General features: G+C 42.5%; 2 protein-coding genes across 2 annotated transcripts; one reads left to right on the top strand and one right to left on the bottom strand.

The window, feature by feature from the left end:
* Positions 1-8,941: 8,941 nt before the first annotated feature.
* Positions 8,942-12,694, top strand: LOC103123671 (zinc finger protein OZF-like). Its single transcript, XM_016193051.2, has 3 exons — positions 8,942-9,063; positions 9,960-10,140; positions 11,536-12,694. The coding sequence occupies exons 1-3, from the start codon at positions 8,994-8,996 to the stop codon at positions 12,638-12,640; spliced, it is 1,356 nt and encodes a 451-aa protein (XP_016048537.2). The 5' UTR covers positions 8,942-8,993; the 3' UTR covers positions 12,641-12,694.
* A 9,047-nt stretch (positions 12,695-21,741) lies between these two features.
* On the bottom strand, positions 21,742-22,860 carry LOC103123670 (olfactory receptor 7A10-like). The gene has a single exon (XM_007534329.3). It carries the CDS (start codon positions 22,825-22,827, stop codon positions 21,889-21,891), a length of 939 nt encoding a protein of 312 aa, XP_007534391.1. The 5' UTR covers positions 22,828-22,860; the 3' UTR covers positions 21,742-21,888.
* Positions 22,861-23,398: the final 538 nt, after the last annotated feature.

The raw sequence follows: 23,398 nt of genomic DNA, 5'->3' as shown, positions 1-23,398 counted from the left end.
GACACGGGCCAACCATCTTCTCTGCAACCATCTGTCCACATTTATACATAGTTGCCCCCTTCTTTTTCTGATTCACTCCTCTCTTTCCCTCTAAGTCATTCATGACATCATGACTACCTCCATATGTCCCTCTCTTTTTTTCCATCTCTCTCTCTCTCTGGGTACTGATGGAGCTGGAGTGAAGAGTCCTCTTATCTTCATCCTATCACGTCTTCTCCGCTGGGAGTATGGATCAAGGTTTTCTGGGGGAGGTGGGGGGAGAGCAGAAGGTAGGAGTTCTGGCTTCTGTAGCTGCTTCTCTGCTGATCCTGGGTGTTGACAGGTTGATCCATACCCCCAGCCTGTTTCTATCTTTCCCTTATGGACCAGAGCTCTGGAGATGCGAGGGCCAGGACACATTGGTGAGGCCATCTGCCCAGAGAAGTTGGGGTGGAGTCATGGTAGCATCTGTAGCTTGGTATCTGGAAGGTGGCATGACCTAGGTTGAGACATGATGGTTAATGAACAGGAACAAGAAAGTAGGATCAGAGCAGATGAGTCCTTGCGTTTTGCGCCACGAGCACTTAACCCGATGTGCTACTGCCAGACCCCCGTCACTGTTCTTTCTAATGTATGACATTCTCATGATTATAAAGTGATATCCCTCTCTTTTTTTGCATTGCTCTGATAATCAGTGACTTTGAACACTTTCTCATGTGTCTGTTGGCCCTCTGGATCTCTTCCTTGGTGATTTTTTAAAAAAATATTTATTCCCTTTTGTTGCCCTTGTTTTTTATTGTTGTAGTTATTATTGATGTTATTGTTGTTGGATAGGACAGAAAGAAATAGAGAGAGGAGGGGAAGACAGAGAGGAGGAGAGAAAGATAGACACCTGAATATCTGTTTCACCACCTGTGAAGCGACTCCCCTGCTGGTGGGGAGCCGGGGGCTCAAACTGGGATCCTTATGCCGGTTCTTGCTCTTAGCGTCACACGCTCTTAACCCACTGCACTACCACCTGACTCCCCTTGGTGATGTTTCTATGTCCTCACCCACTTCCTTTTTTTAAAATTTATTTTTATTTATTTTAATATTTATTTATTTATTCCCTTTTGTTGCCCTTGTTTTTTATTATTGTAGTTATTATTGTTGTTGTTATTGTTGTTGGATAGGACAGAGAGAAAATGGAGAGAGGAGGGGAAGACAGAGAGGGGGAGAGAAAGACAGACACCTGCAGACCTGCTTCACCACCTGTGAAGCGACTCCCCTGCAGGTGGGGAGCAGAGGGCTCAAACCGGGATCCTTTCGTGGGTCCTTGCGCTTAACCCTCTGTGCTACCGCCCGACTCCTCCTCACCCACTTTTCTATTCTGAAGTATTTTGGATAAAAATCTCTAGGTTGTCTTTCTGTTTGGGTTATAGTACCCCTTTGCTGCGCAGCTTTTCTGTATGATGTAATCCCAGTGATCATTTTTGTTTTTGTTTTCTTTGCTGTTAGACTTGAGTCTTTGAAATCAATTCTGTGTATTTGATAGTTTCTGGTCTAATATCCATGTCTTTGATCCACTTGGAGTTGACTTTTGTGCATGGTGATATATGGTGGTTCAATTTCAGTCATTTGCATGTTTCAACACAATTTTGCCTAGCATCACTTGTTGAAAAAAAAACTCTTTTGTTCATTTAATGTTTTCGAACCCCTTGTTAAAAATAAGGTATGGGGGTTTATTTCTGGACTTTCAATTCTCTTCCATTGGTCTGTCTATTTTGGTGCTAGTATTGAGCAGTTTTGATGACAGTAGCTCTGTAATGTAGTTTGAGATCAAGAAGTGTGGTGCTACCAGTCCTGTTATTTTTCTTCAGGTTCCTTTGGAAATCCTATGTACTTACTGGTTCCAGTTATATTTCTGTAGCTTTTGTTTTATTCCTTTTCTTCTTCTAGTGTTTGCCCTTCTTCCGTAGCCAGTCAACAGCGTCAGGTTGAGCCTGATGTCAAGTTTCGAGACTTCCTTTGAATCTGGAGAGGTGGCAGTCGTTGACTATGTGGGTCATAGTCTGTCTGGAGCCGCAGGGGCAGTTCGGGTCGTCTCTGGCTCCCCAGCGATGGAACATAGCGGCGCACCAGCCATGGCCTGTTCGATAGCGATTGAGGAGGGCCCAATCATAACGTTTAAGAAAGATTTATAGTACCTTATGGTGATAGCATTAAATCCGTATGTGATTTTGGATAGGATGGTCATTAAAAAAAATTATTTATTTATTCCATTTTGTTGATCATGTCGTTTTATTGTTGTGGTTATTATTGTTGTTATTGATGTCATTGTTGGATAGGACGGAGACAAATGGAGAGAGGAGGGGAAGACATAGAGGGGGAGAGAAAGACAGACACCTGCAGATCTGCTTCACCGCCTGTGAAGCGACTCCCTTGCAGGTGGGGAGCCGGAGGCTCAAACTGGGATTCTTATGTCGGTCCTTGTACTTTGCACCATGTGTGCTTAACCCACTGCGCTACCACCCAACTCCCAGGATGGTCATTTTGATGATGTTAATTTTACTAGTTCAAGACTATGGGATATCTTGCCATATCTTTGTATCTATTTCCATTTTCTTGAAGAGTACCTCATGATTTTCAGTGCACAAGTATCTTTCTTCATTTGTTAACTTTATTCCTAAATACTGGATTATTTTTGCTGCTATAGTAAATGGAATTGATTTCTGGATGTCTGCTTCTAGTTTAGGATGTGCATAAAAGAATACCACTGATTTTTGTATATTGATTCTATAGCCTGCCACTTTTTTTTATTTGTTATTGGATAGAGACAGAGAGAAATTGAGAGAGAAGGGGGAGATAGAGAGGAAAAGAGACAGAGAGACGCCTGCAGACCTGCTTCACTGCCTGTGAAGTGACTCCCCTGCAGGTGGGGAGCCGAGGGCTCTAACCAGGATCCTAACTGGTCCTTGTGCTTTGCGCCATGTGTGCTTAACCCTCTGCGCTACCGCCCAACTCCCAGCCTGCCACTTTTTATATTGTTAAATAATTACTATGAGTGTTCTATTTGTTTCTTTAGGATTTTCTATATACACAGTTATATCATCTGCAGATAGTCACAGTTTAAATTCTTCCAATCTGAATGCCTTTATTTCTTTTTGTTTACCTTATTGCTATGGCTAGGACTTTTTAAAAAATATTTATTTATTTATTCTCTTTTGTTGCCCTTGTTGTTGTATTATTGTAGTTATTATCGTTGTTGTCAGGTAGGACAGAGAAATGGAGAGAGGAGGGGAAGACAGAGAGGGGGAGAGAAAGATAGACACCTGCAGACTTGCTTCACCACTTGTGAAGTGACTCCCCTGCAGGTGGAGCCTGGGCTTGAACTAGGATCCTTACATCGGTTCTTGCGCTTTGCGCTTAACCCGCTGCGCTACCGCCCAACTCCCTGTGGCTAGGACTTTTAATACTTTATTGAGTAGTAATGGTGATAGTGGGCAGCCCTGCCTTGGACCTGACTGGAGTGGGGAAGCTTTCATTTTCTCACCATTGAGAATAATATTGCTGTAGGTTTTCTGTACTTAGACTCAACTAGTTTGAGGAATTCACCATCTATCCCTATTCTTTTTGATTCTTTGATTAGGAAAGAATGCTGGATCATGTCAAAGCCTTTTTTTTTTATTTTTAAGGATTTATTTTAATAAGAGAAAAAGGGAGGGAGGGAGGCTGGGGGTAGATAGAAGAATGGTTATGAAAAGAAATTCTCATGCCTGAGGCTTCTAAGTCCTGGGCTCAGTCTGCTATACCACCATAAAACCAGAGCTGATTAAATTCATTTCGCATTTTATAAATAAGAACTTAAAAAAATCCAGAGCTGAGCAGTGCTCTGGTAAAAAGAGAGAAAGAGAGAAAAAAAAGGGGGAAGAGAGAGAGAGAAAGAGAGAGAGAGAGATGCCAGAGTACCATTCTGGAATTTCAGTGTCTAGGATATAGTCGTTTCTCTACCTGCTAAGTCATTTTTCCAGCTGCCATTTAAAATTTTTTCACTTACATTTTGAGAACATACTTTTTGATTCAACAGTTCTGGAATTTTAAAAATTTATTCCCTTTTGTTGCCTTTTTATTATTATAGTTATTATTATTGTCATTGTTATTGGATAGGACAGAGAGAAATGGAGAGAGGAGGGGAAGACAGAGAGGGGGAGAGAAAGACAGACACCTGCAGACCTGCTTCACCACCTGTGAAGAGACTCCCCTGCAGGTGGGGAGCCGGGGGATCGAACTGGGATCCTTGCGCTGGTCATGCATTTGTGCCACCTGCACTTAACCCACTGTGCTACTGCCCAACTCCCTAGTTCTGGCATTTTAAAAGGGGTTTATCCTTTGCTTAATGATTTTGGTGCCATTCTGTAGTGTTCCAAAAATAATCAGGTACGCTTTTGTGTATTAAATTCATCCTTGCTGGCAACATCATTGCAAAATGTAAAAGTTCTTTATTTGAGATACATTTGCCTTGAATTGCAGACTAAAAATTGCTTTGAATTGTTAGTCAGAGTTGTGCTGGGTCTCCAGTTACTATCCTGCATTTGTACCAGTAGTGTTCATTTCATCCTAGAAGAGTACCATGTCCTTTTAAATATATATATTTAATCATAGATCAAACATAGATCCATGTACATTGTAATATGTGTGTTCAACTAGGAGCCACCTGGCCTTGAAGAGTGTCCTGTCTTTGTCATATATGAGGGGATGAGACTAGTTTCCCTAACTCTGGCTTCTAGGAAAAAAAACTGTTCACCCAAGCAATTCTAAAAACTAGTGTGCAGTCTGACGTTCTGGTTCCACTTTTTAAGAAATTTATAAAATAAAAAATATCAAGACCACAAAGTCCCAAAACCTAGATATACACCAGTTTCTGTGAGAGAGAGCATATGTTCACACGTATCCATAAACTACTGCAAAATATATACCTGAAAGCAGAAGTACACTAGAGTTTGCAGTGAGTACCCCCCTAACACTTCCTCTCCACTATTCCAAGCTTTGGGTCCATGATTGCTCAACAATTTGTTTGGCTTTGTATGTTAACTCTCTTTTCAGTCACCAGGTTCCACATGTCATCAGGATGCCAGCCAGGCTTCCCTACACTGAAGACCCCACCAATGTGTCCTGGAGCTCCGCTTCCCCAGAGACCCACCCTACTAGGGAATGAGAGAGGCAGACTGGGAGTATGGAGCGACCAGTCAACACCCATGTTCAGTGTGGAAGCAATTACAGAAGCCAGACCTTCTACCTTCTGCAACCCACAATGACCCTGGGTCCATGCTCCCAGAGGGATAGAGAATGGGAAAGCTATCAGGGGAGGGGGTGGGAAATGGAGATTGGGTGGTGGGAATTGTGTGGAGTTGTACCCCTCCTACCCTATGGTTTTGTTAATTAATCCTTTCTTAAATAAAAAATAAAAAAACAATGCAAAAAAATATATCAAGACCATAGGATTAAAGGGGTACAATTCCCACCACACCCCTCCCCTGATAGCTTTCCTGTTCTTTAAAAAAAATTTTCTTTTTAATCTTTATTTGCTGGATAGAGATAGTCAGAAATTGAGAGGGAAGGGGGTGATAGAGAGGGAGAGAGACAGAGAGACACCTGCAGCACTGCTTCACCACCTGTGAAGCTTTCCCCCTGCAGGTGGGGGCCAGGGGTTTGAACCTGGGTCCTTGTGCACTGTAACATGTGCGCTCAACCAGGTGCTTCACCACCTGGCCCCGCTTTCCTATTCTTTATCCCTCTGGGAGTATGAACACAGGATCATTGTGGGATGCAGAAGATGGAAGGTCTGGCTTCTATAATTGTTTCCCTGCTGAATATGGGCATTGGCAGGTCAATCCATACTCCCAGCCTGCCTCTGTCTTTTCCTAGTGGGACAGGACTCTGGGGAGGTTGGTTTCCAGGACACACTGGTGAGAGAAGTCAGGTTGGCATCATGGTAGCATCTGCAACTTGGTGTCTGAAAAAGCATTAAGATATAAAGCAGAACAATTTATTGAATAATAGGGAACCTAAAGGCTAGAATATAGCAGATGATATTTGAGGGCTCCATTTTGGAAAAAGCTAGTAAGTCTATTTTAGGTATATTCCAAGGGACCCATGACTTTACTAGCCTCTGCCTAAGCCCAACAGCTAACATGGAGGTGGATCAAAGGTATTGTCTGGGGAGATGGTGTCAGAGTTGGAAATAGAGCTAGAAAGCTGAATCAGGGAAGAGAGTAGCTCCCAAATATGGGAAAAGTATATAAATACCATTAACTGTAAAGCCTACTGAGTTGATCTGGGATCTATATTCAGTACAGGAGCCTGTGTAATATCTGCATCCCTTTAGGTCTGAGCTCAGATTCTGTGGTCATAGCTAGGAACATTCTAGGCTGCACTCATTGCCAGACCCATCTTCCTTGAGTGGTAGATAGAGTATTACCTTCAGAGAATGAGGTAGTCCCTACCATTGTTGATCCACATTGAGGGCAAGGTACTGGAGGGGCCCACAAAAGGGTCCATTATGTTGTTCCTGGTGGAGACAACCAATGACAGTGGAGGGAGGGATCGGTTAGAGGTTTAGGCCCATCATGTGTGTGTGGAAATCCTAGGATTCCCTGACTAGGGCACCGGTAGATGAGGTGGCCTGGTAGTGACCAAAAGAGCCATCATTAAAGTATGCTGATCTCTTGCCCTTATCCGGCTTTTGTAGTCCTTACTTTGTCTGACAAGGTTAGTCTTGGAGTGATTGAGGAAGTGAACTAGGAAGCAGGTGAGCAGAGTATCTAGGTCTAACTATTTGACTAAGTACTTTATGGTGTCTTTTTTTAGGTCTTTCTACTTGCTTGCTACACTTATTGAGTTATTGGAAACTTTTGTGTACTTTTGCTTTAAGGTATATATTTTCCCCTAACTTATGGATACATGTGCATACTGGTTCCACTTCTTAGAGCTGATCAGGAAATAATTTTGGAGCAAGCCAACTGTCTTTTTTAATACTACCTGAAATGTTATTTCAGTTTTTACATTATATTGTAATCTGCACCATCTCAGTAAAGATAATCCATTTCCATTTGTGTGGTTAGAAATATGAATTACGGGGAGTCGGCGGTAGCGCAGCGGGTTACGTGCTCGTGGCACAAAGTGAGCCCCCAGCTCCTCACCTGCAGAGGAGTCACTTCACAGTCAGTGAAGCAGGTCTGCAGGTGTCTATCTTTCTCTCCCCTTCTCTGTCTTCCCCTCCTTTTCTCCATTTTTCTCTGCCCTATCCAACAATGACAACATCAGTAACTACAACAATAAAACAAGGGCAACAAAAGGGAATAAATAAATAAATATTGAAAAAAAGAAATATTAATTACTTTTCTTTTTCTGTCTCTCACTATGGTCACTGCTGAAATATTGCCACTGCAGATCAACTTTTTCAGGCAGAAAGAGAAGCAAATGGGGGTCAGCAGTGGCTCACCTGGTTGAGCACACGTTACTACATACAAGGCCCCAGGTTCAAGACCCCAGTCCCCACCTGCAGGAAGGAAATTAAAAAAATTTTTTTTCTTTATATTTATTTATTTATTCTCTTTTGTTGCCCTTGTTGTTTTATTGTAGTTATTATTATTGTTGTTGTAGTTGTTGGATAGGTCAGAGAGAAATGGAGAAAAGAGGGGAAGACAGAGAGGGGAGAGAAAGAGAGACACCTGCAGACCTGCTTCACCGCCTGTGAAGCAACTCCCCTGCAGGTGGGGAGTCGGGGGCTTAAACAGGGATCCTTCTGCTGGTCCTTGCGCTTTGCGCCAACTGCGCTTAACCCACATGCGCTTAACCCGCTGGGCTACAGCCTGACTCCCAGGAAGGAAATTTCATGAGCAGTGAAGCAGTGTTGTTGCAGGTGCCTAGTCCGTCTCGATCTCCTCCTCCACTTTCTATCTGAGTCATCAAATAAAAATGAATTTTTTTTTGCCTCCAGGGTTATTGCTGGGGCTCAGTGCCTGCACTATGAATCCATTGCTCCCAGAGGCTATTTTTTTCCCATTTTGTTGCCCTTGTTGTAGTCATAGCTGTTGTTGTTGTTGGATAGGACAGAGAGAAATGGAGAGAGGTGGGGAAGACAGAGAGTAGGAGAGAAAGATAAACACCTGCAGATATGCTTCACCGCTTGCTAAGCAACCTCCTACAAGTGGGGAGCCGGTGGCTCGAACCGGGATCCTTACGCAGGCCCTTGCACTTTGCGCCTTGTGCGCTTAACCCGTTGCACTACCGCCCCACTCCCAAAAATGAATTAATTTAGCAAGACAGAGAGAGAGAGACAAGCAGGGGAATAGAAGGATGTCACCAAAGCCTTGCCTGGTGTAGTTGGGACAGAGCCCCAAACTAGTTCAAATGCATGACAGAACAGATGTCCTCCCAAGTGAGCTATCTTGAGGCTCACACTGCCTCACTTATCCAGAAACACAGTTAACCATCCCTGATTTTACTACATGCACATTATTTGGTTATTTGATATCCCATGAAAGTGTGAGGCCCAGGAGTTCTGGGAATTGAGTCCTTGAGTCCAGAGCTCAGACTCTTGGCATCTCTTCCCCCCCCCCCCCCCCCCCCCGCCTTTTTGTTGTTCTTGTTGTTATAGCCATGTTGTGGTTATTATTGTTGTTGTTGATGCTGTTCGTTGTTGGGTAGGACAGAGAGAAATCAAGAGAGGAAGGGAAGACAGGAGGAGAGAAAGACAGACACCTGCAGACCTGCCTCACCGCTTTTGAAGCGACTCCCCTACAGGTGGGGAGCCGGGGGCTTGAACCAGAGATCCTTCCGCCATTCCTTGCGCTTTGTGCCATGTGCGCTTAACCTGCTGCGCAACCGCCAGACCCCCGACTCTTGGCATCTCTTATCCTTCACACATGCTGGTGAGGATTATGTCTTGGTGAAATACAATCTGTGGGATGTTTCAGGACACAGTGATCTTTGAGGATGTGGCTGTGAACTTTACTCCAGATGAGTGGGCATTGATGGATCATGGACAGAGGAAACTCTACAGAGATGTGATGCTGGAGACCTGCAGGAACCTGGCTTTAGTAGGTGAGAATGCTACTATTCCTCTATATTGTCTTTTTTGAAAAAAAAAAGTTTCTTGCAATGTTTCTGTAACTAGGGACAATGAGTGGGAATATATCAGAAATGAGGTAGCCATGACTCAGATTTTTGCTGGAAAGTAGACTTACAACTTGCAAGGTACTTAAGTGAATAAAGTATATGCTTTGCATGTGTGAAGATCTCAAGTTCAGTCCCCACATATCAATATAATCAAGGGGTACTCTGCTTTCTCTCTCTCTCTCTCTCTCTCATAGTTAATAAATTAATCTTTGGGAGTCAGGTGGTAGTACAGCAGGTTAAGCGCAGGTGGTGCAAAGTGCAAGGACCTGGGTAAAGATCCTGGTTCCAGCCCCTGGCTCCCCACCTGCTGGGGAGTCGCTTCACAAGCGGTGAAGCAGGTCTGCAGGTGTCTATCTTTCTCTTGTTCTCTCTGTCTTCCCCTCCTCTCTCCATTTCTCTCTGTCCTATCCAACAAGGACATCAACAACAATAACTACAACAATAAAACAAGGGCAACAAAAGGGAATAAATAAATATTAAAAAATTAATCTTTATAAAGTACTATAGACTTCCAACAACAGATGAATGGCTGAGCAAGTTGTGGTCTATAAACACAATGGAATAGTACTCAGCCATTAAAAATGGTGATTTCACCATTTTCATCCCATCTTGGATGGAGTTTGAAGGAATCATGTTAAGTGAGACAAGTCTGAAACAGAAGGATGAATATGGGATGATCTCACTCACAGGCAGACGTGGAAAAACAAGATCAGAAGAGAAAACACAAGCAGAACCTGAAATGGAGTTGGTGTATTTTTATATTACTATTGCCCACTATATCTTTACCAAACTCTAGCTTATTACTTTTTTTTTTTTAATAGATTGTTGTACTCAAGTGAAAAGCAGTGTATCTAGCCTTCGGCATGAGATTCTGAAAAGTAATATATGCAGTGAAAAGAACATAGTAATACTCACAAGAAATGATTCCTGGTATGTTGTTGGAGAAAATTGGTTGCTATATAATATTCCAAGTCAGCACCAAACCCAGGAGAAAAGTTTGAGGTGAGTGACATTCTCATTGACAAAAAAGGAACCTTGAGAGTAGTAAACTAATTTGAAGTGTAAGAAAAAATATAAATGTGGGTACAGAGTTGTTGTACTCAAACTATTCTTAGAATGCTGTATTTTCGGGAGTCGGGCTGTAGCGCATGTGGCACAAAGCGCAAGGACCAGTGCTAAGGATCCCTGTTCGAGCCCCCAAGCGGTGAAGCAGGTCTGCAGGTGTCTGTCTTTCTCTCCTCTGCTCTGTCTTCCTCTCCTCCCTCCATTTCTCTCTGTCCTATCCAACAATGAAAAAAAAGACTTAAAAAAAGAAAGCTGTATTTTCACAAATGTCATATAGACATTAAAGACTTGAAATTTAATTGTGAAACAGTGAACATAAAATACTTATATGTTAATAAAATACTTATACGTTAATAAAAGTTAAAATCATACCACTGTTTGAGTACTCATTCAGTATATTAAGCTTGTTCCAGTTTTTGACTATGTAGGTAGTGTAGAAAATATGGCCAGCCCATAAAAATGGAAAATAGTCAAAACAACTTATGATATCAATAACTTTTATTTATTTATTTATTATTGGACAGAGAGAGAAATTGAGAAGGGAGGAGGGGGTGAGAGAAGGGAAGAAACTGAGAGATACTTGCAGTCCTGCTTCACCACTTGTGAAGCTTTTCCCCCTGCAAATGGGGACTAGGGGCTTGAACCTGGATCCTTGTGCATTGTAATGTGAGCGCTTAACCAGGTGTGCCACCGCCTGGCCCCTGATATCAATAATTTAAAAAAATTTTTTTATTTATTTTCCTTTGTTGCCCTTGTTTTATTGTTGTAGTTATTGATGTCGTCATTGTTGGATAGGACAGAGAAATGGAGAGAGGAAGGGAAAACAGAGGGGGAGAGAAAGATAAACACCTGCAGACCTGCTTCACCACTTGTAAAGCGACTCCCCTGCAGGTAGGGAGCCAGGGGCACAAACCAGGATCCTTATACCGGTCCTTGTGCTTTGCACCACCTGCACTTAACCCACTGTGCTACTGCCCAACTCCCATCAATAATTTTTAAAATTTTTTTTATTTGTTTCCTTTTGTTGCCCTTGTTTTATTGTTGTAGTTATTGATGTCGTTGTTGTTGGATAGGACAGAGAAATGGAGAGAGGAAAGGAAAACAGAGGGGGAGAGAAAGATAAACACCTGCAGACCTGCTTCACCACTTGTGAAGCGACTCCCCTGCAGGTGGGGAGCTGGGGTCTTGAACCGGGATCCTTACAGGTCCGTGCACTTCGTGCCTCGTGCGCTTAATCCGCTGCGCTACTGCCTGACTCCCAATATCAATAATTTTTTAGTAAATCATTTAATCACCATCACTCCCTAATAGTGTGAATTCTATTTTAAACAGAAATTTTGTGGATACTGTTTGTGGAAGTCATGAAAAAAATGAACGTGGAAAAACCTTGAAGATTACAAACTTTACCATACACAAGAGCTATTCAAGCAGACTGAACCCCTATGAACACATTAAGTGTGAAAAATCCTTCACGGATGGTTCTTTCTTGAAGAATCAAAAAAACGCTCTTACCGGAGATAAACGATATCAAAGTGAAAAATGTGGGCCAGCCTGCAGTTGTGCCTTATGCCAAAGCACTCACGTAGACAAAGGTGCTGTAGATAGTCCCTATGAATGTCAAGTTGCTAGGATAGCCTCTACCAGATATAAAAAGAATCTCAGTAGTGGAGAGAAACCCTATGAATGTCAGGAATGTGGGAAAGCCTTCACTCGGTCTTCACACCTTCAGGCACATGTGCGCATGCATACCGGGGAGAAACCCTTTGAATGTCAGCAGTGTGGGAAAACATTCAGTCAGTCTTCCAACCTTCAGACGCATGTTAGGAAACACACTGGGGAAAAACCCCACGAATGTCAGGAATGCGGGAAAGCTTTCATCCATTCTTCAGAGCTTCAGGCGCACGTGAGAATGCACACTGGAGAAAAACCCCACGAATGTCAGGAGTGTGGGAAAGCTTTCAGTCAGTTCTCAGCCCTTCAGACACATCTGAGACTCCACACTGGGGAGAAACCCTACGAATGCCAGGAATGTGGGAAGGCTTTCAGCCGATCGTCACACCTTCAAACACACGTGCGGATGCATACGGGGGAGAAGCCTTATGAATGTCAGGAGTGCGGGAAAGCTTTTAGTCAATCATCCACCCTTCAGACCCATGTAAGGAAGCACACTGGAGAGAAACCCTATGAATGTCAGGAATGCGGGAAAGCCTTCAGTCAGTCTTCAGCCCTTCAAACCCACGTAAGGAAGCACACTGGTGAAAAGCCCTATGAATGTAAAGAATGCGGGAAAGCCTTCAGTTGTTCCTCATCCCTTCAAGCACACATGAGGATGCACACTGGAGAGAAACCCTATGAATGTCAGGAATGTGGGAAAGCGTTCAGTCAGTCTTCACACCTTCAGAGACATGTCAGAATTCACAGGAGAGCAGTCCTGTGAATCTCAGGAATGTCAGAATGCTTTCGATTCACCCCCCCCATCCCTTCAAAACAACAAACAAACAAAAAGCCATGATGATACAGACTGTAGATTGCCGGGCTAGCTTTGTGGGTGGGAGAGAGATGACCAGGAACTCATGGCTGAGTGGGAATGCAATGCAATTCTGCCTTTATTGATCAGTAAAAGAACTGCCTTTATACTTTTCAAAGCAGAAGTGCCAGGCCGGAAAAGGAAATGGGTAGGATAGCAGATGGGGAGAAGGAAAGAGCTCAAAAGTGGCAAGCTTCTATCTAACCAGTGGGGATTAAATCAATGCCTTGCAGGTAGGGCGGGTCTCAGACAAAACAATGATTATGTAAATAGACCACAGCATCAAGCAATGGAGCAGGGGGGAGCCAACAGTAGAGAAATGCCATAAATGTTTCTCATGTCCTGGGATAGTTATTAGTCATTCAGACCATCCTCAAATATACACAACAGTGGAAAGAGAAACCTTATGAATGTAAGAGGTTTGGGGGGGGTGGCGGGAGGTAGCACAGCGGGTTAAGCACACATGGTGCCAAGTGCAAGGACCCGCGTAAGTATCCCAGTTTGAGCCCCCGGCTCCCCATCTGCAGGGGGTCTCCTCACAAACAGTGAAGCAGGTCTGCAGTTTTCTTTCTTTCTCTCCCCCTCTCTGTCTCCCCTACTCCATTTCTCTCTGTCTACTCCAACAACGACAGCAATAACAATAATAACGATGAAACAACAAGGGCAACAAAAGGGGGAAAAATGGCCTCCAGGAGCAGTGGATTCACAGTGCAGGCACTGAGCCCCAGCAATAACCCTGGAGGTAAAAAAAAAAAAAAAAAAAAAGGAAGTATGGGGGAAATTAAAATTGGCCGTATTCCATTAAAAATATATTAGTGTGGTCCGGGAGGTGGCGCAGTGGCTGAGGCACTAGACTCTCAAGCATGAGGTCCTGAGTTCGATCCCCGGCAGCACATGTACCAGAGTGATGGCTGGTTCTTTCTCTCTCCTCCTATCTTTCTCATGAATAAAAAAATAAATTCTTTTTTTTTAATTTTTATTTATTTATTTTTTATTTTTATTTTTTTATTTTTTATTTAAGAAAGGATTAATTAACAAAACCATAGGGTAGGAGGGGTACAACTCCACACAATTCCCACCGCCCAATCTCCATATCCCACCCCCTCCCCCGATAGCTTTCCCATTCTCTATCCCTCTGGGAGCATGGACCCAGGGTCATTGAGGGTTGCAGAAGGTAGAAGGTCTGGCTTCTGTAATTGCTTCCTCGCTGAACATGGGCGTTGACTGGTCGGTCCATACTCCCAGTCTGCCTCTCTCTTTCCCTAGTAGGATGGGTCTCTGGGGAAGCTGAGCTCCAGGACACACTGGTGGGGTCTTCAGTCCAGGGAAGCCTGGCCGGCATCCTGATGGCATCTGGAACCTGGTGGCTGAAAAGAGAGTTAACATACAAAGCCAAACAAATTGTTGAGCAATCATGGGCCCAAAGGTTGGAATAGTGGAGAGGAAGTGTTGGGGGTGTACTCACTGCAAACTCTAGTATACTTCTGCTTTCTTACTTTGGTGCCATACTCCAAACTCAGTCAATTTCTGCTTTGCGTTTCTACTTCTTTTTTTTTTTTTTTACATGCATAACATTCCCCAGATTCCCATTTAGCAATACAACCCCCACTATTTAATTCATCATTTTTCATGGACCTGTATTCTCCCCACCCACCCACCCACCCCAGAGTCTTTTACTTTGGTGTAATACTCCAATTCCATTTAAAAAATAAATTCTTTAAAAAAATAAATAAAAATAAAAATATATTAGTGGTAGTATAGGAGACAGACCACTCAGTATAGCACATGCTTTGCCATGCATGGGGACCTGGGTTTTAGCTTTCAGCTTCACATGGGAACACCAAATATAGGGAAAGCGTGACAAATGGTGGAGCATTGCTATAGTGGTAGTGTCTTCTGCTACAGTGTCTCTCCTCTCTGTGTCTCTTTCTTGTTTCTCTTATTTGAATTAAAGGGAAAAAAAATTCTATAAGGAGCAATGGAGTCATGCAGGTGTGAAGCCCAAACAGTAAAAGAAGAAAAGAAAAAGAAAAATCGGAGATATTGGGAGATAGCTTCCAGGGCAGAACATGCACAGAACGTGTGTGACACCTGGGGTCGAAGCCTAAGCACGTGTTTGCACCATAGCACTAGGAAACACTCCATAGATGGTTAAGTAGTAATATGGTGTTTTTCCTTTTTTTTTTTAATTTTTATTCTTTCTTTTTAAAATTTTTCCCCTTTTGTTGCTCTTGTTTATCGTTGTTGTTGATGTCATTGTTGTTGGATAGGACAGAGAGAAATGGAGAGAGGAGGGGAAGACAGAGAGGGGGAGAGAAAGATAGACACCTGCAGACCTGCTTCACTGCTTGTGAAGCGACTCCCCTGGCAGGTGGAGAGCGGGGGGCTCGAACCAAGATCCTGATGCCGGTCCTTGTGCTTTGCACCACGTGCGCTTAACCCACTGCGCCACCGCCCGGCTCCCGCTGTTTTTCCTTTTTTTTATTAAGTAGTAATATGGTATTTTCCCTATTCTCTCTCTGTCTCTCATCTGTTGATGTCAGCTATAGTGGAAAGAATGAAAAATTCCCCTAGGGGCCAGGTGGTGGCACACCCGGTTGAGCGCACAGGTTACAATGCACAAGGATCCAGGTTTGAGCCACCGGTCCCCACCTGCAGGGAGAAAGCGTTGCGAGTGGTGAAGCAGCTCTGCAGGTGTTTTTCTCTTCCCCCTCTCTGTCTTCCTCTCCTCTCTCAATTTCTTTCTGTCCTATCCAACAACAACAATAATAACAATGATGATAAACAACAAGGGCAACAAAAGGGAAAAAATGTTAAAAAATAAAATAAGAAGTTAGGCTGTGATGGGCAGAGCTAACTTAATGGTATGTGAAAAGATTTCCAGGAACTGGGCAGTAGCACAGTGCATTCAGTGCATGTGGCTAGAAGCACAAGAACTGGCATACGGATCCTGGTTTGAGCCCCTGGCTCCCCACCTGCAGGGGAGTTCCTTCACAGGCGGTGAAGCAGGTTTGCAGGTGTCTCTCTTTCTCTCCCCCTTTCTGTCTTCCCCTCCTCTCTCCATTTCTCTCTGTCCTATCCAACAGCAATGGCATCAATAACAACAACAACAATAACAAGGACAACAAAAGGGAATAAATAAATAGATATTAAAAAAAAAAGATTTTCATGCCTGTAGCCATGAGGTCTCAGGTTAAATCCGCAGCAACACCAAAAACCAGAGCTGACGGGTGCTTTGGTGAATAATAATAATCTAAAATAAATTTATTTGATGAACTTGTTAAATAGAGACTGGTGAAAGTTCCAATCTGGGAAATATGTTGCTTGATCTCAGGAGTGTTAGAATGGCTGTTTCTTTCCTGGAGGTGGGCTTACCTGTACATGTTTGGAACCTGACTTTCATTAACCTACCAACACAGTTTCAGTTCCCCACACTCAAAGGCCTCCGTTTTATTTATTTTTATCTAGCATGTATCCTTGTAACAATATCTTTTTTTTTTGCCTCCAGGGTTATTGCTGGGGCTCGGTGCCTGAAACAGGAACCCACTGCTCCTAGAGGCCATTTTTCCCCCTTTTTGTTGCCCTTGTTGTTATAGCCTTGTTGTGGTTATCATTGTTGTTGATGTCGTTCGTTGTTGGATAGGACAAAGAGAAATGGAGAGAGGAGAGGAAGACAGAGGGGGGAGAGAAAGATAGACACTTGCAGACCTGCTTCACCACCTGTGAAGCGACTCCCCTACAGATGGGGAGCCGGGGGCTGGAACCAGGATCCTTACGCCAGTCCTTACGCCTTACTCCACTGTGCGCTCAACCCACTGTGCTACTGCCCGACCCCCTGTAACAATACCTTACCCTATGTAGTGGACGGAAAGCCCTATGAATGCCAGCACTTTCAGAAAGAATCTAGCTACCTCCTGTCTCTTCAAATATACAGATGAAGGTACTAAAAAGAAAATGTGTGTGTGCAATGTGGCAATTGATTTGTATCTCCTGGGTCCCTGGGAAGATAATCCTGAGAAATAGTCTTCCCAAGGAAGATAATTCCCAGGGAAGTGCAGTGAAAGTATGAATGCCATTAGTTAGACTTCAAGTGCATGTGAGGACACATACTCTGGAAACACCTATGTAAGGAGGCTGTTGACAGACTTGCCTCTTAGAAGCATATTGACAGTACAACTGAAAACCCCTTAACTTCTTGCATCTATGAATCCACTTGCACGAGGGAAACTTCTTTTTATCATTATAAATACAGTGTTGGCTCCCCCCCCTAGTTCCTATTTTACACCCTTCCACATCATTTCCTTGAATTGTCTCCCCATAATTGAACTTATCTCCTCATAATGTCTCATGATTTCTCATAACTTCTGTTCTGTTGGCAATATTCAGTCATCATTTTAATTTTTTCAGATCAGTTTTATATCCATGTATTACACACATAGGTAAGATCCAATATTTTTTTTTCTTCTGATGAGTTTCACAGCACAAAATCCTCTAGAACTCTGCATTTTGCTACAAATGGCAGAATTTCATAGTTAGAGGACTACTTTTTCATCCTATAGGTATACCTCATCTCTTTTATGTAGCCATTAATTGATGGACAATACAGTTACTTTTTTTTTTTTTTTTTTTTACCGTAGCACTGTTCAGCTCTGGCTTATGGTGGTGTGGGGGATTGAACCTGGGACTTTAGAGCCTCAGGCATGAGAGTTTGTTTGCATATGCATTATGCTATCTACCATCTGCCTCAGTTACTTCTTTATTTTTATTTTATTTTAATTTTTAAATTAAAAAATACTTATTTCCCTTTTTTGTTGCCCTTGTTTTTTTTATTGTTGTAGTTGTTGATGTCGTTGTTGGATAAGACAGAGAAATGGAGAGAGGAGGAGAAGACAGGGAGGGGGAGAGAAAGATTGATGTCTGCAGACCTGCTTCACTGCCTGTGAAACGACTCCCCTGCAGGTGGGGAGCCGGTCTCGAACTAGGATCCTTGTGCCGGTCCTTGTGTTTTGCACCACATGCATTTAACCCGTTGCGCTACAGTCCGACTCCCCACACTACAATTACTTCTTTGTTTTAACTGTTTGCTCTAAACACTGCAGTAAACTTAGAGATTTTGTTTGTTTGCTTTTTTTTTTCAGATCCACATACACATCTGAACTAGCTTTTCATTCAGACAGAAGCACAAAAAAGTCAGAGAGGGAGAGACAAGACACTACTGCACTGATGTCTCCTCTAGTGCCTTCACACCTGTGTGGTACTAGGTTAGGCCTGAAAACTAGGCCGCACGCATGGAAAGGTACACACCTTACCTGAGAACTCTTTCTTCTAGGAGTCGGGCGGTAGCACAGCAGGTTCAGCGCACATGGCACAAAGCACAAGGACCAGCGTAAGGATCCCAGTTCGAGCCCCTGGCTCCCCACCTGCAGGGGAGTCGCTTCACGAATGGTGAAGCAGTTCTGCAGGTGTCTCTCTTTCTCTCCCCCTTTTTGTCTTCCCTTCCTCTCTCCATTTCTCTCTGTCCTATCCAACAACGATGACATCAATAACAATTGCAACAGTAAAACAAAGGGGGAAAAAACTCTTTTTGCCTTTTTGTGTTAAGGTTTCTTGTTCTTTGCTTATGTCCTCAAAAATGTTTTATGTCGAATCATACGGCAGCTCCAAACCGCTGTGTAAAATTGTTGCAACAATTTATATTCCACCAACAGTGCAAAAATATGCCTTCTCTTCACCCTCAGCGACACTTGTTAATTTTGATGTTGGCCATTCTCACAAGTGTAAAGTGATCTCTTTCTTTTCCTTTTTTTTTTTTTTACTTTTTATACCTGCCTCCAGGGTTATCACTGGGGCTTGGTGACTGTACCATGAATCCACTGCTCCTGGAGGCCATTTTCCCCATTTTTTATTGCCCTTGTCGTTATTGCTGTTGTTGTTGTTGTTGGATAGGACAGAGAGAAATTGAGAAAAGAGGGGAAGACAGAGAGGAGGAGAGAAAGACAGACACCTGCTGACCTGCTTGTGAAATGACACCCCTGCAGTTGGGGAGCTGGGGGGGCTTGAACCGGGATCTTTGAACCTGTCCTTGAGCTTCATGCCATGTGCGCTTAATCCACTGCTGTACCACCCAACCCCCGAGGTGATTTCTCATTGTGCTTTTTATGTTCATCTTTGTTAATCAGTGAGGATGAGCAATATTGTACAGGCCTGTTGGCTATCTGTATGCCCTGTCTAGACAAATGTTCATTCCAATATTCTGCTTATTTTTTATTTGGATTTTTTTGTTAAGTTATATGATTCATTTACATGCCTTGGATATTTAACTCTTTACCAAATAAATGATGTACAAATATATTACCCCAGTCAAAAGGCTGCCTTTTCATTCTGTTTGCATTTTTCTTTTGCCGTATAATGACTTTTCAGTTTACCGTTATCCCAGTTGCTAATCTGCATTACATTTCCATTTTATGAAAACCCTCCTGCACTGCTGGTGGGAATGTCAATTGGTCCAACCCCTGTGGAGAGCAGTCTGGAGAACTCTCAGAAAGCTAGAAATGGACCTTCCTTATGGCCCAATAATTTCTCTCCTGGGGATATATCCTAAGGAGTAAAAAACAACCATCCCAAAAGATCTGTGTACACGTCTTCATAGCAGCACAATTTGTAATAGCCAAAACCTGGAAGCAACCCAGGTGTCCAACAACAGATCAGTGGCTGAGAAAATTGTGGTCTATATACTCACGATAAAATACTGCTTAGCTATTAAGAATAATGAATCCACCTTCTTTGACCCATCTTGGATAGAACTTGAAGGAGTTATGTTAAGTGAGATAAGCCAGAAAGAGAAAGATGAATATGGATGATCCCACTCATTGACGGAAGTTGAGAAAAAAAAACAGAAAAAAGGAAACACAAAACAGAATTTGGACTGGGTTTGGAGTATTGCATTAAAGTAAAAGATTATGAGGGGGAGTGGGGAGAAATACAGACGGGGATAGGGACACAGATGAATAAAAAAAAAATTCAAGTCCCCCGAAGACATCACTACCCTGGTTTAATGGAACATTCCACCTGTTATCTTGTATCTACCTTATAGTTTTGAGTCTTACATTACAGTCATTGATCCATTTTGGTTATATGTATATATGGGGTTAGTAAGTGACCATATTTCTTTCATACACTGTTTCCAATGCCATTTACTGAAAAGATGCTTCTTTCTTCATTGTACAGTTTTAGATTCTATGCTATAAATTAAAGATAAATTAATGTGCATTGATTACTAGGCTTTCAGGTTTGTTTTATTGATACATGTGTTTGTTGATTCAAATACTTAACAGTTTTAATTACTGTCATTTTATAATAAAGTTTAAAGAGAGTTCACTTGATTCCTATCCTTTTTAAAAGTTTAAAAAATATTATTATTGGATAGAGACAGAGAAATTCAGGGGTGGGGGCGAAAGAGAGGATGACGCAGAGAGACACCTGCAGCACTGCTTCACCACTCATGAAGTTTTCCCCCCTCTAAGTGGGGACCAGGGTCTTGAACCTGGGTCCTTTTGCACTGTAATGTGAGTGCTTAACCAGGTGTGTCACCACCTGCCCCCCCATGCGCTCACTTAAAAATTTTATTTTTAAAATAGAAATCTTGATAAGACCACAGGATAAGAGGAGCACAATTCCACACAATTTCCACTAACAGAACTCCATATCCCATCCCCTTCCCTGATAGCTTTCTTATTCTTTAACCCCATGGGAATATGGACCCAAGGTCATTATGGGGTGCTGAAGGTGGAAGGTCTGGCTTCTGTAATTGCTTCCCTGCTGAACATGGGTATTGACAGTTGATCCATACTCTCAGCCTGTCTCTCTCTTTCCCTATTGGGTCAGGGCTCTGGGGAGGTGGAACTCTAGGACATATTGGTAGGGTCGTCTGCCCAGGGAAGTCCGGCTGGCATCATGGTATCATGTGGAACCTGGTGGCTGAAAAAAGAGTTAGCATATAAGGCAGAACAACTTGTTGACTAATCATGAACCTAAAGGGAAGAATATTGCAGATGAAGATTTGGAATCTCCATTTTGGAAAAAGCTAGTAGGTCTATTTTAGATATATTCCAAGGGGCCCATGACTTTACTAGTTTTTGCCTGAGCCTGACAACTAATAAATGTCTCAACTTTTTCCTTTTCTTACTCAGTATTACCCATATATTAAAAAGTGTGAATAAATTATAAATTTCATAAATGTTATATCATTAAAGACACTGGACTGGATAAACAGGGGAAGTTGTTAGAGAGGAAAAATGTCCCAAAATATTAACTCTAGGTCAAAAACTACTTTTTAAATCTTTGGGTAAAATACACAAACCATCAATAGAGACAGAAGATGAAAGATCAACTAATTCAGGGAAATATGTTAGATAACATCAGTTACAATAAAAACCAATAATGTTTATGTATTTTTTTATATTTATTTATTTTCCTTTTGTTGCCCTGTTTTTTTTAATTGTTGTTGTAGTTATTATTGTTGTTGTTGTTGGATAGGACAGAGAGAAATGGAGAGAGGAGGGGAAGACAGAGAGAGAGGGGGAGAAAGACAGACACTTGCAGACCTGCTTCAGGGAGCCGGGGGCTCAAACCGGGATCCTTATGCGTATCCTTGCGCTTTGCGCCACCTGCGCTTAACCCGTTGCACTACCGCCCGACTCCCAAGAATGAATGATCTTAATGAACATGATACATTCTCCTCAGATAAATACCTACTGTAAAATGGCACAATATGCCTTAGAATTTGTGTAGCTTTCTTCCACAAGGATAGCGCAACTCTTGAAAGATTTTTTTTTTAATAAGAAAGAATTGGTTTCTATAGTGACATTTGAGGGAAAAATACTTTTAGTGATTCCTGTTGTCTCATGAAAAGATGAGAGTTCACAATCATTTGAAAAGTAGAAAAACATCAGTGGGAAAAGTAAGTGGGAATCAGAGATAGAACAAACCTTAATAAGTTATAGACGCAAGTAGTGAATTTGAGGTAAAAATTATATCTACTAGATACAGGGCATAACCAGAATGACAAAACTCTTTTTCTGAGTCAGATCAAATAAACATAACATCTACCTCGAAGACTGATCTCTACCATCATGGACACTTCTTCAGTCTTAGGACAATCATTCTTCCATAGTTTCCCTCACAAAGAGTCTCTTAAGAGCCCTCTTGATATCTTTGTTTCTGAGACTGTAGATGAAGGGGTTCAGCATTGGTATTACCACAGTGTACAGCACTGAGGCTGTTGAAATTGAGTGTGAGCTGTGGGGAGCAGCAGAGCTAAGATACACCCCTAAGAGTGTACAATAAAATAAGCAGACAACTGAGAGGTGAGAGGCACAGGTGGAAAAGGCTTTATGCTTCCCTTCAGCTGATGACATTCTACGGATGCAGGAAACGATCTTAGAATAAGAGTAAACAATACCAACAAAGGGACCACCACCCAGCAGGAGAGCTGCAAGATACATCACTAGGTTATTCAGAAAGGTGTCAGAACAGGCCAGTTGGAGCAGCTGGTTGAGCTCACAGAAATAGTGGGGGATTGCCAAGTCTGTGCAGAAAGACAGTCTCAACGCCATCAAACTTTGTAACAAAGAATTCAGTACACTCAAAACCCAGGACACCAGAACCAGCAGTCCACAGAGCCTGGGGTTCATGATGACCGTGTAGTGCAGGGGGTGACAGATGGCCACATAGCGGTCATACGCCATCACAGTCAAAAGGAAGTTATCCAATACGGCAAAGAGTATGCAAAAATAAATCTGGGTGAGGCAGCCCGCATAGGTGATGGCTTTGCTGTGCGTGTGGATGTTCTGCAGCATCTTTAAGATGGTGGTGGAGATGAAACCAATGTCCACCAAGGACAGGTTGGAGAGGAAGAAGTACATGGGGGTGTGGAGGTGGGAGTCTGAGCTGACAGTCAGAATGAGGAGCAAGTTTCCCAACACAGTGAGCAGGTACATGGAGAGAAAAAGTCCAAACAGGAGGGACTGCATTTCTGGTTCATCTGAAAATCCTAGAAGAAGAAATCCGGTAGCTTGTGTATTATTCTTTGTTTTCATGTTATGGAGGTAACTACTAGGAAAGAAAAAAGAGATAAAATTTCACAGAAGTGATAGCTGTGGAAAGAGTCGAGGATTCAGTAATGGTGGCGTCGGCATGGCAAACTCACCTTGCCTAACATTTATTTCTGAATTTCAACAGAACACATCTGGGATTTCTTTCTTTCTTTCATTCTTTCTTTTTTAAATCTATTTTATTTTATTTTAATGAAAGAGTGATAGATTGACAGAGGGAGAGAGACCAGAATACCACTCAGGTCTGGATTATGGTGGTGCTGGGGATTGAAGTTGGAACTTTGGAATTTCAGGCATGAAAGTCTTTGCCTAACCATTATGTTTGTCTCCCCAGGCTGCATCTGAGATTTCTTGTAAAGATAAAAAAAAAGACAATACTGTGGTCTAGGAGGTGGCGCCGTGGATAAAGCATTGGATTCTCAACCATGTGGTCCTGAGTTCGATCCCTGACAGCACATGTAACAGAGTGATGTCTGGTTCTTTCTCTTCTATATTTCTCATGAATAAATAAATAAATTTAAATAATGTTTTAAAAAAGAAATTGTTGAATAATTTC

This window comes from Erinaceus europaeus, chromosome 23, assembly GCF_950295315.1.
Source record: "Erinaceus europaeus chromosome 23, mEriEur2.1, whole genome shotgun sequence".
In the NCBI taxonomy this organism is placed as follows: Eukaryota; Metazoa; Chordata; class Mammalia; order Eulipotyphla; family Erinaceidae; genus Erinaceus; species Erinaceus europaeus.
This window is presented reverse-complemented; position numbering and strand designations above follow the sequence as displayed.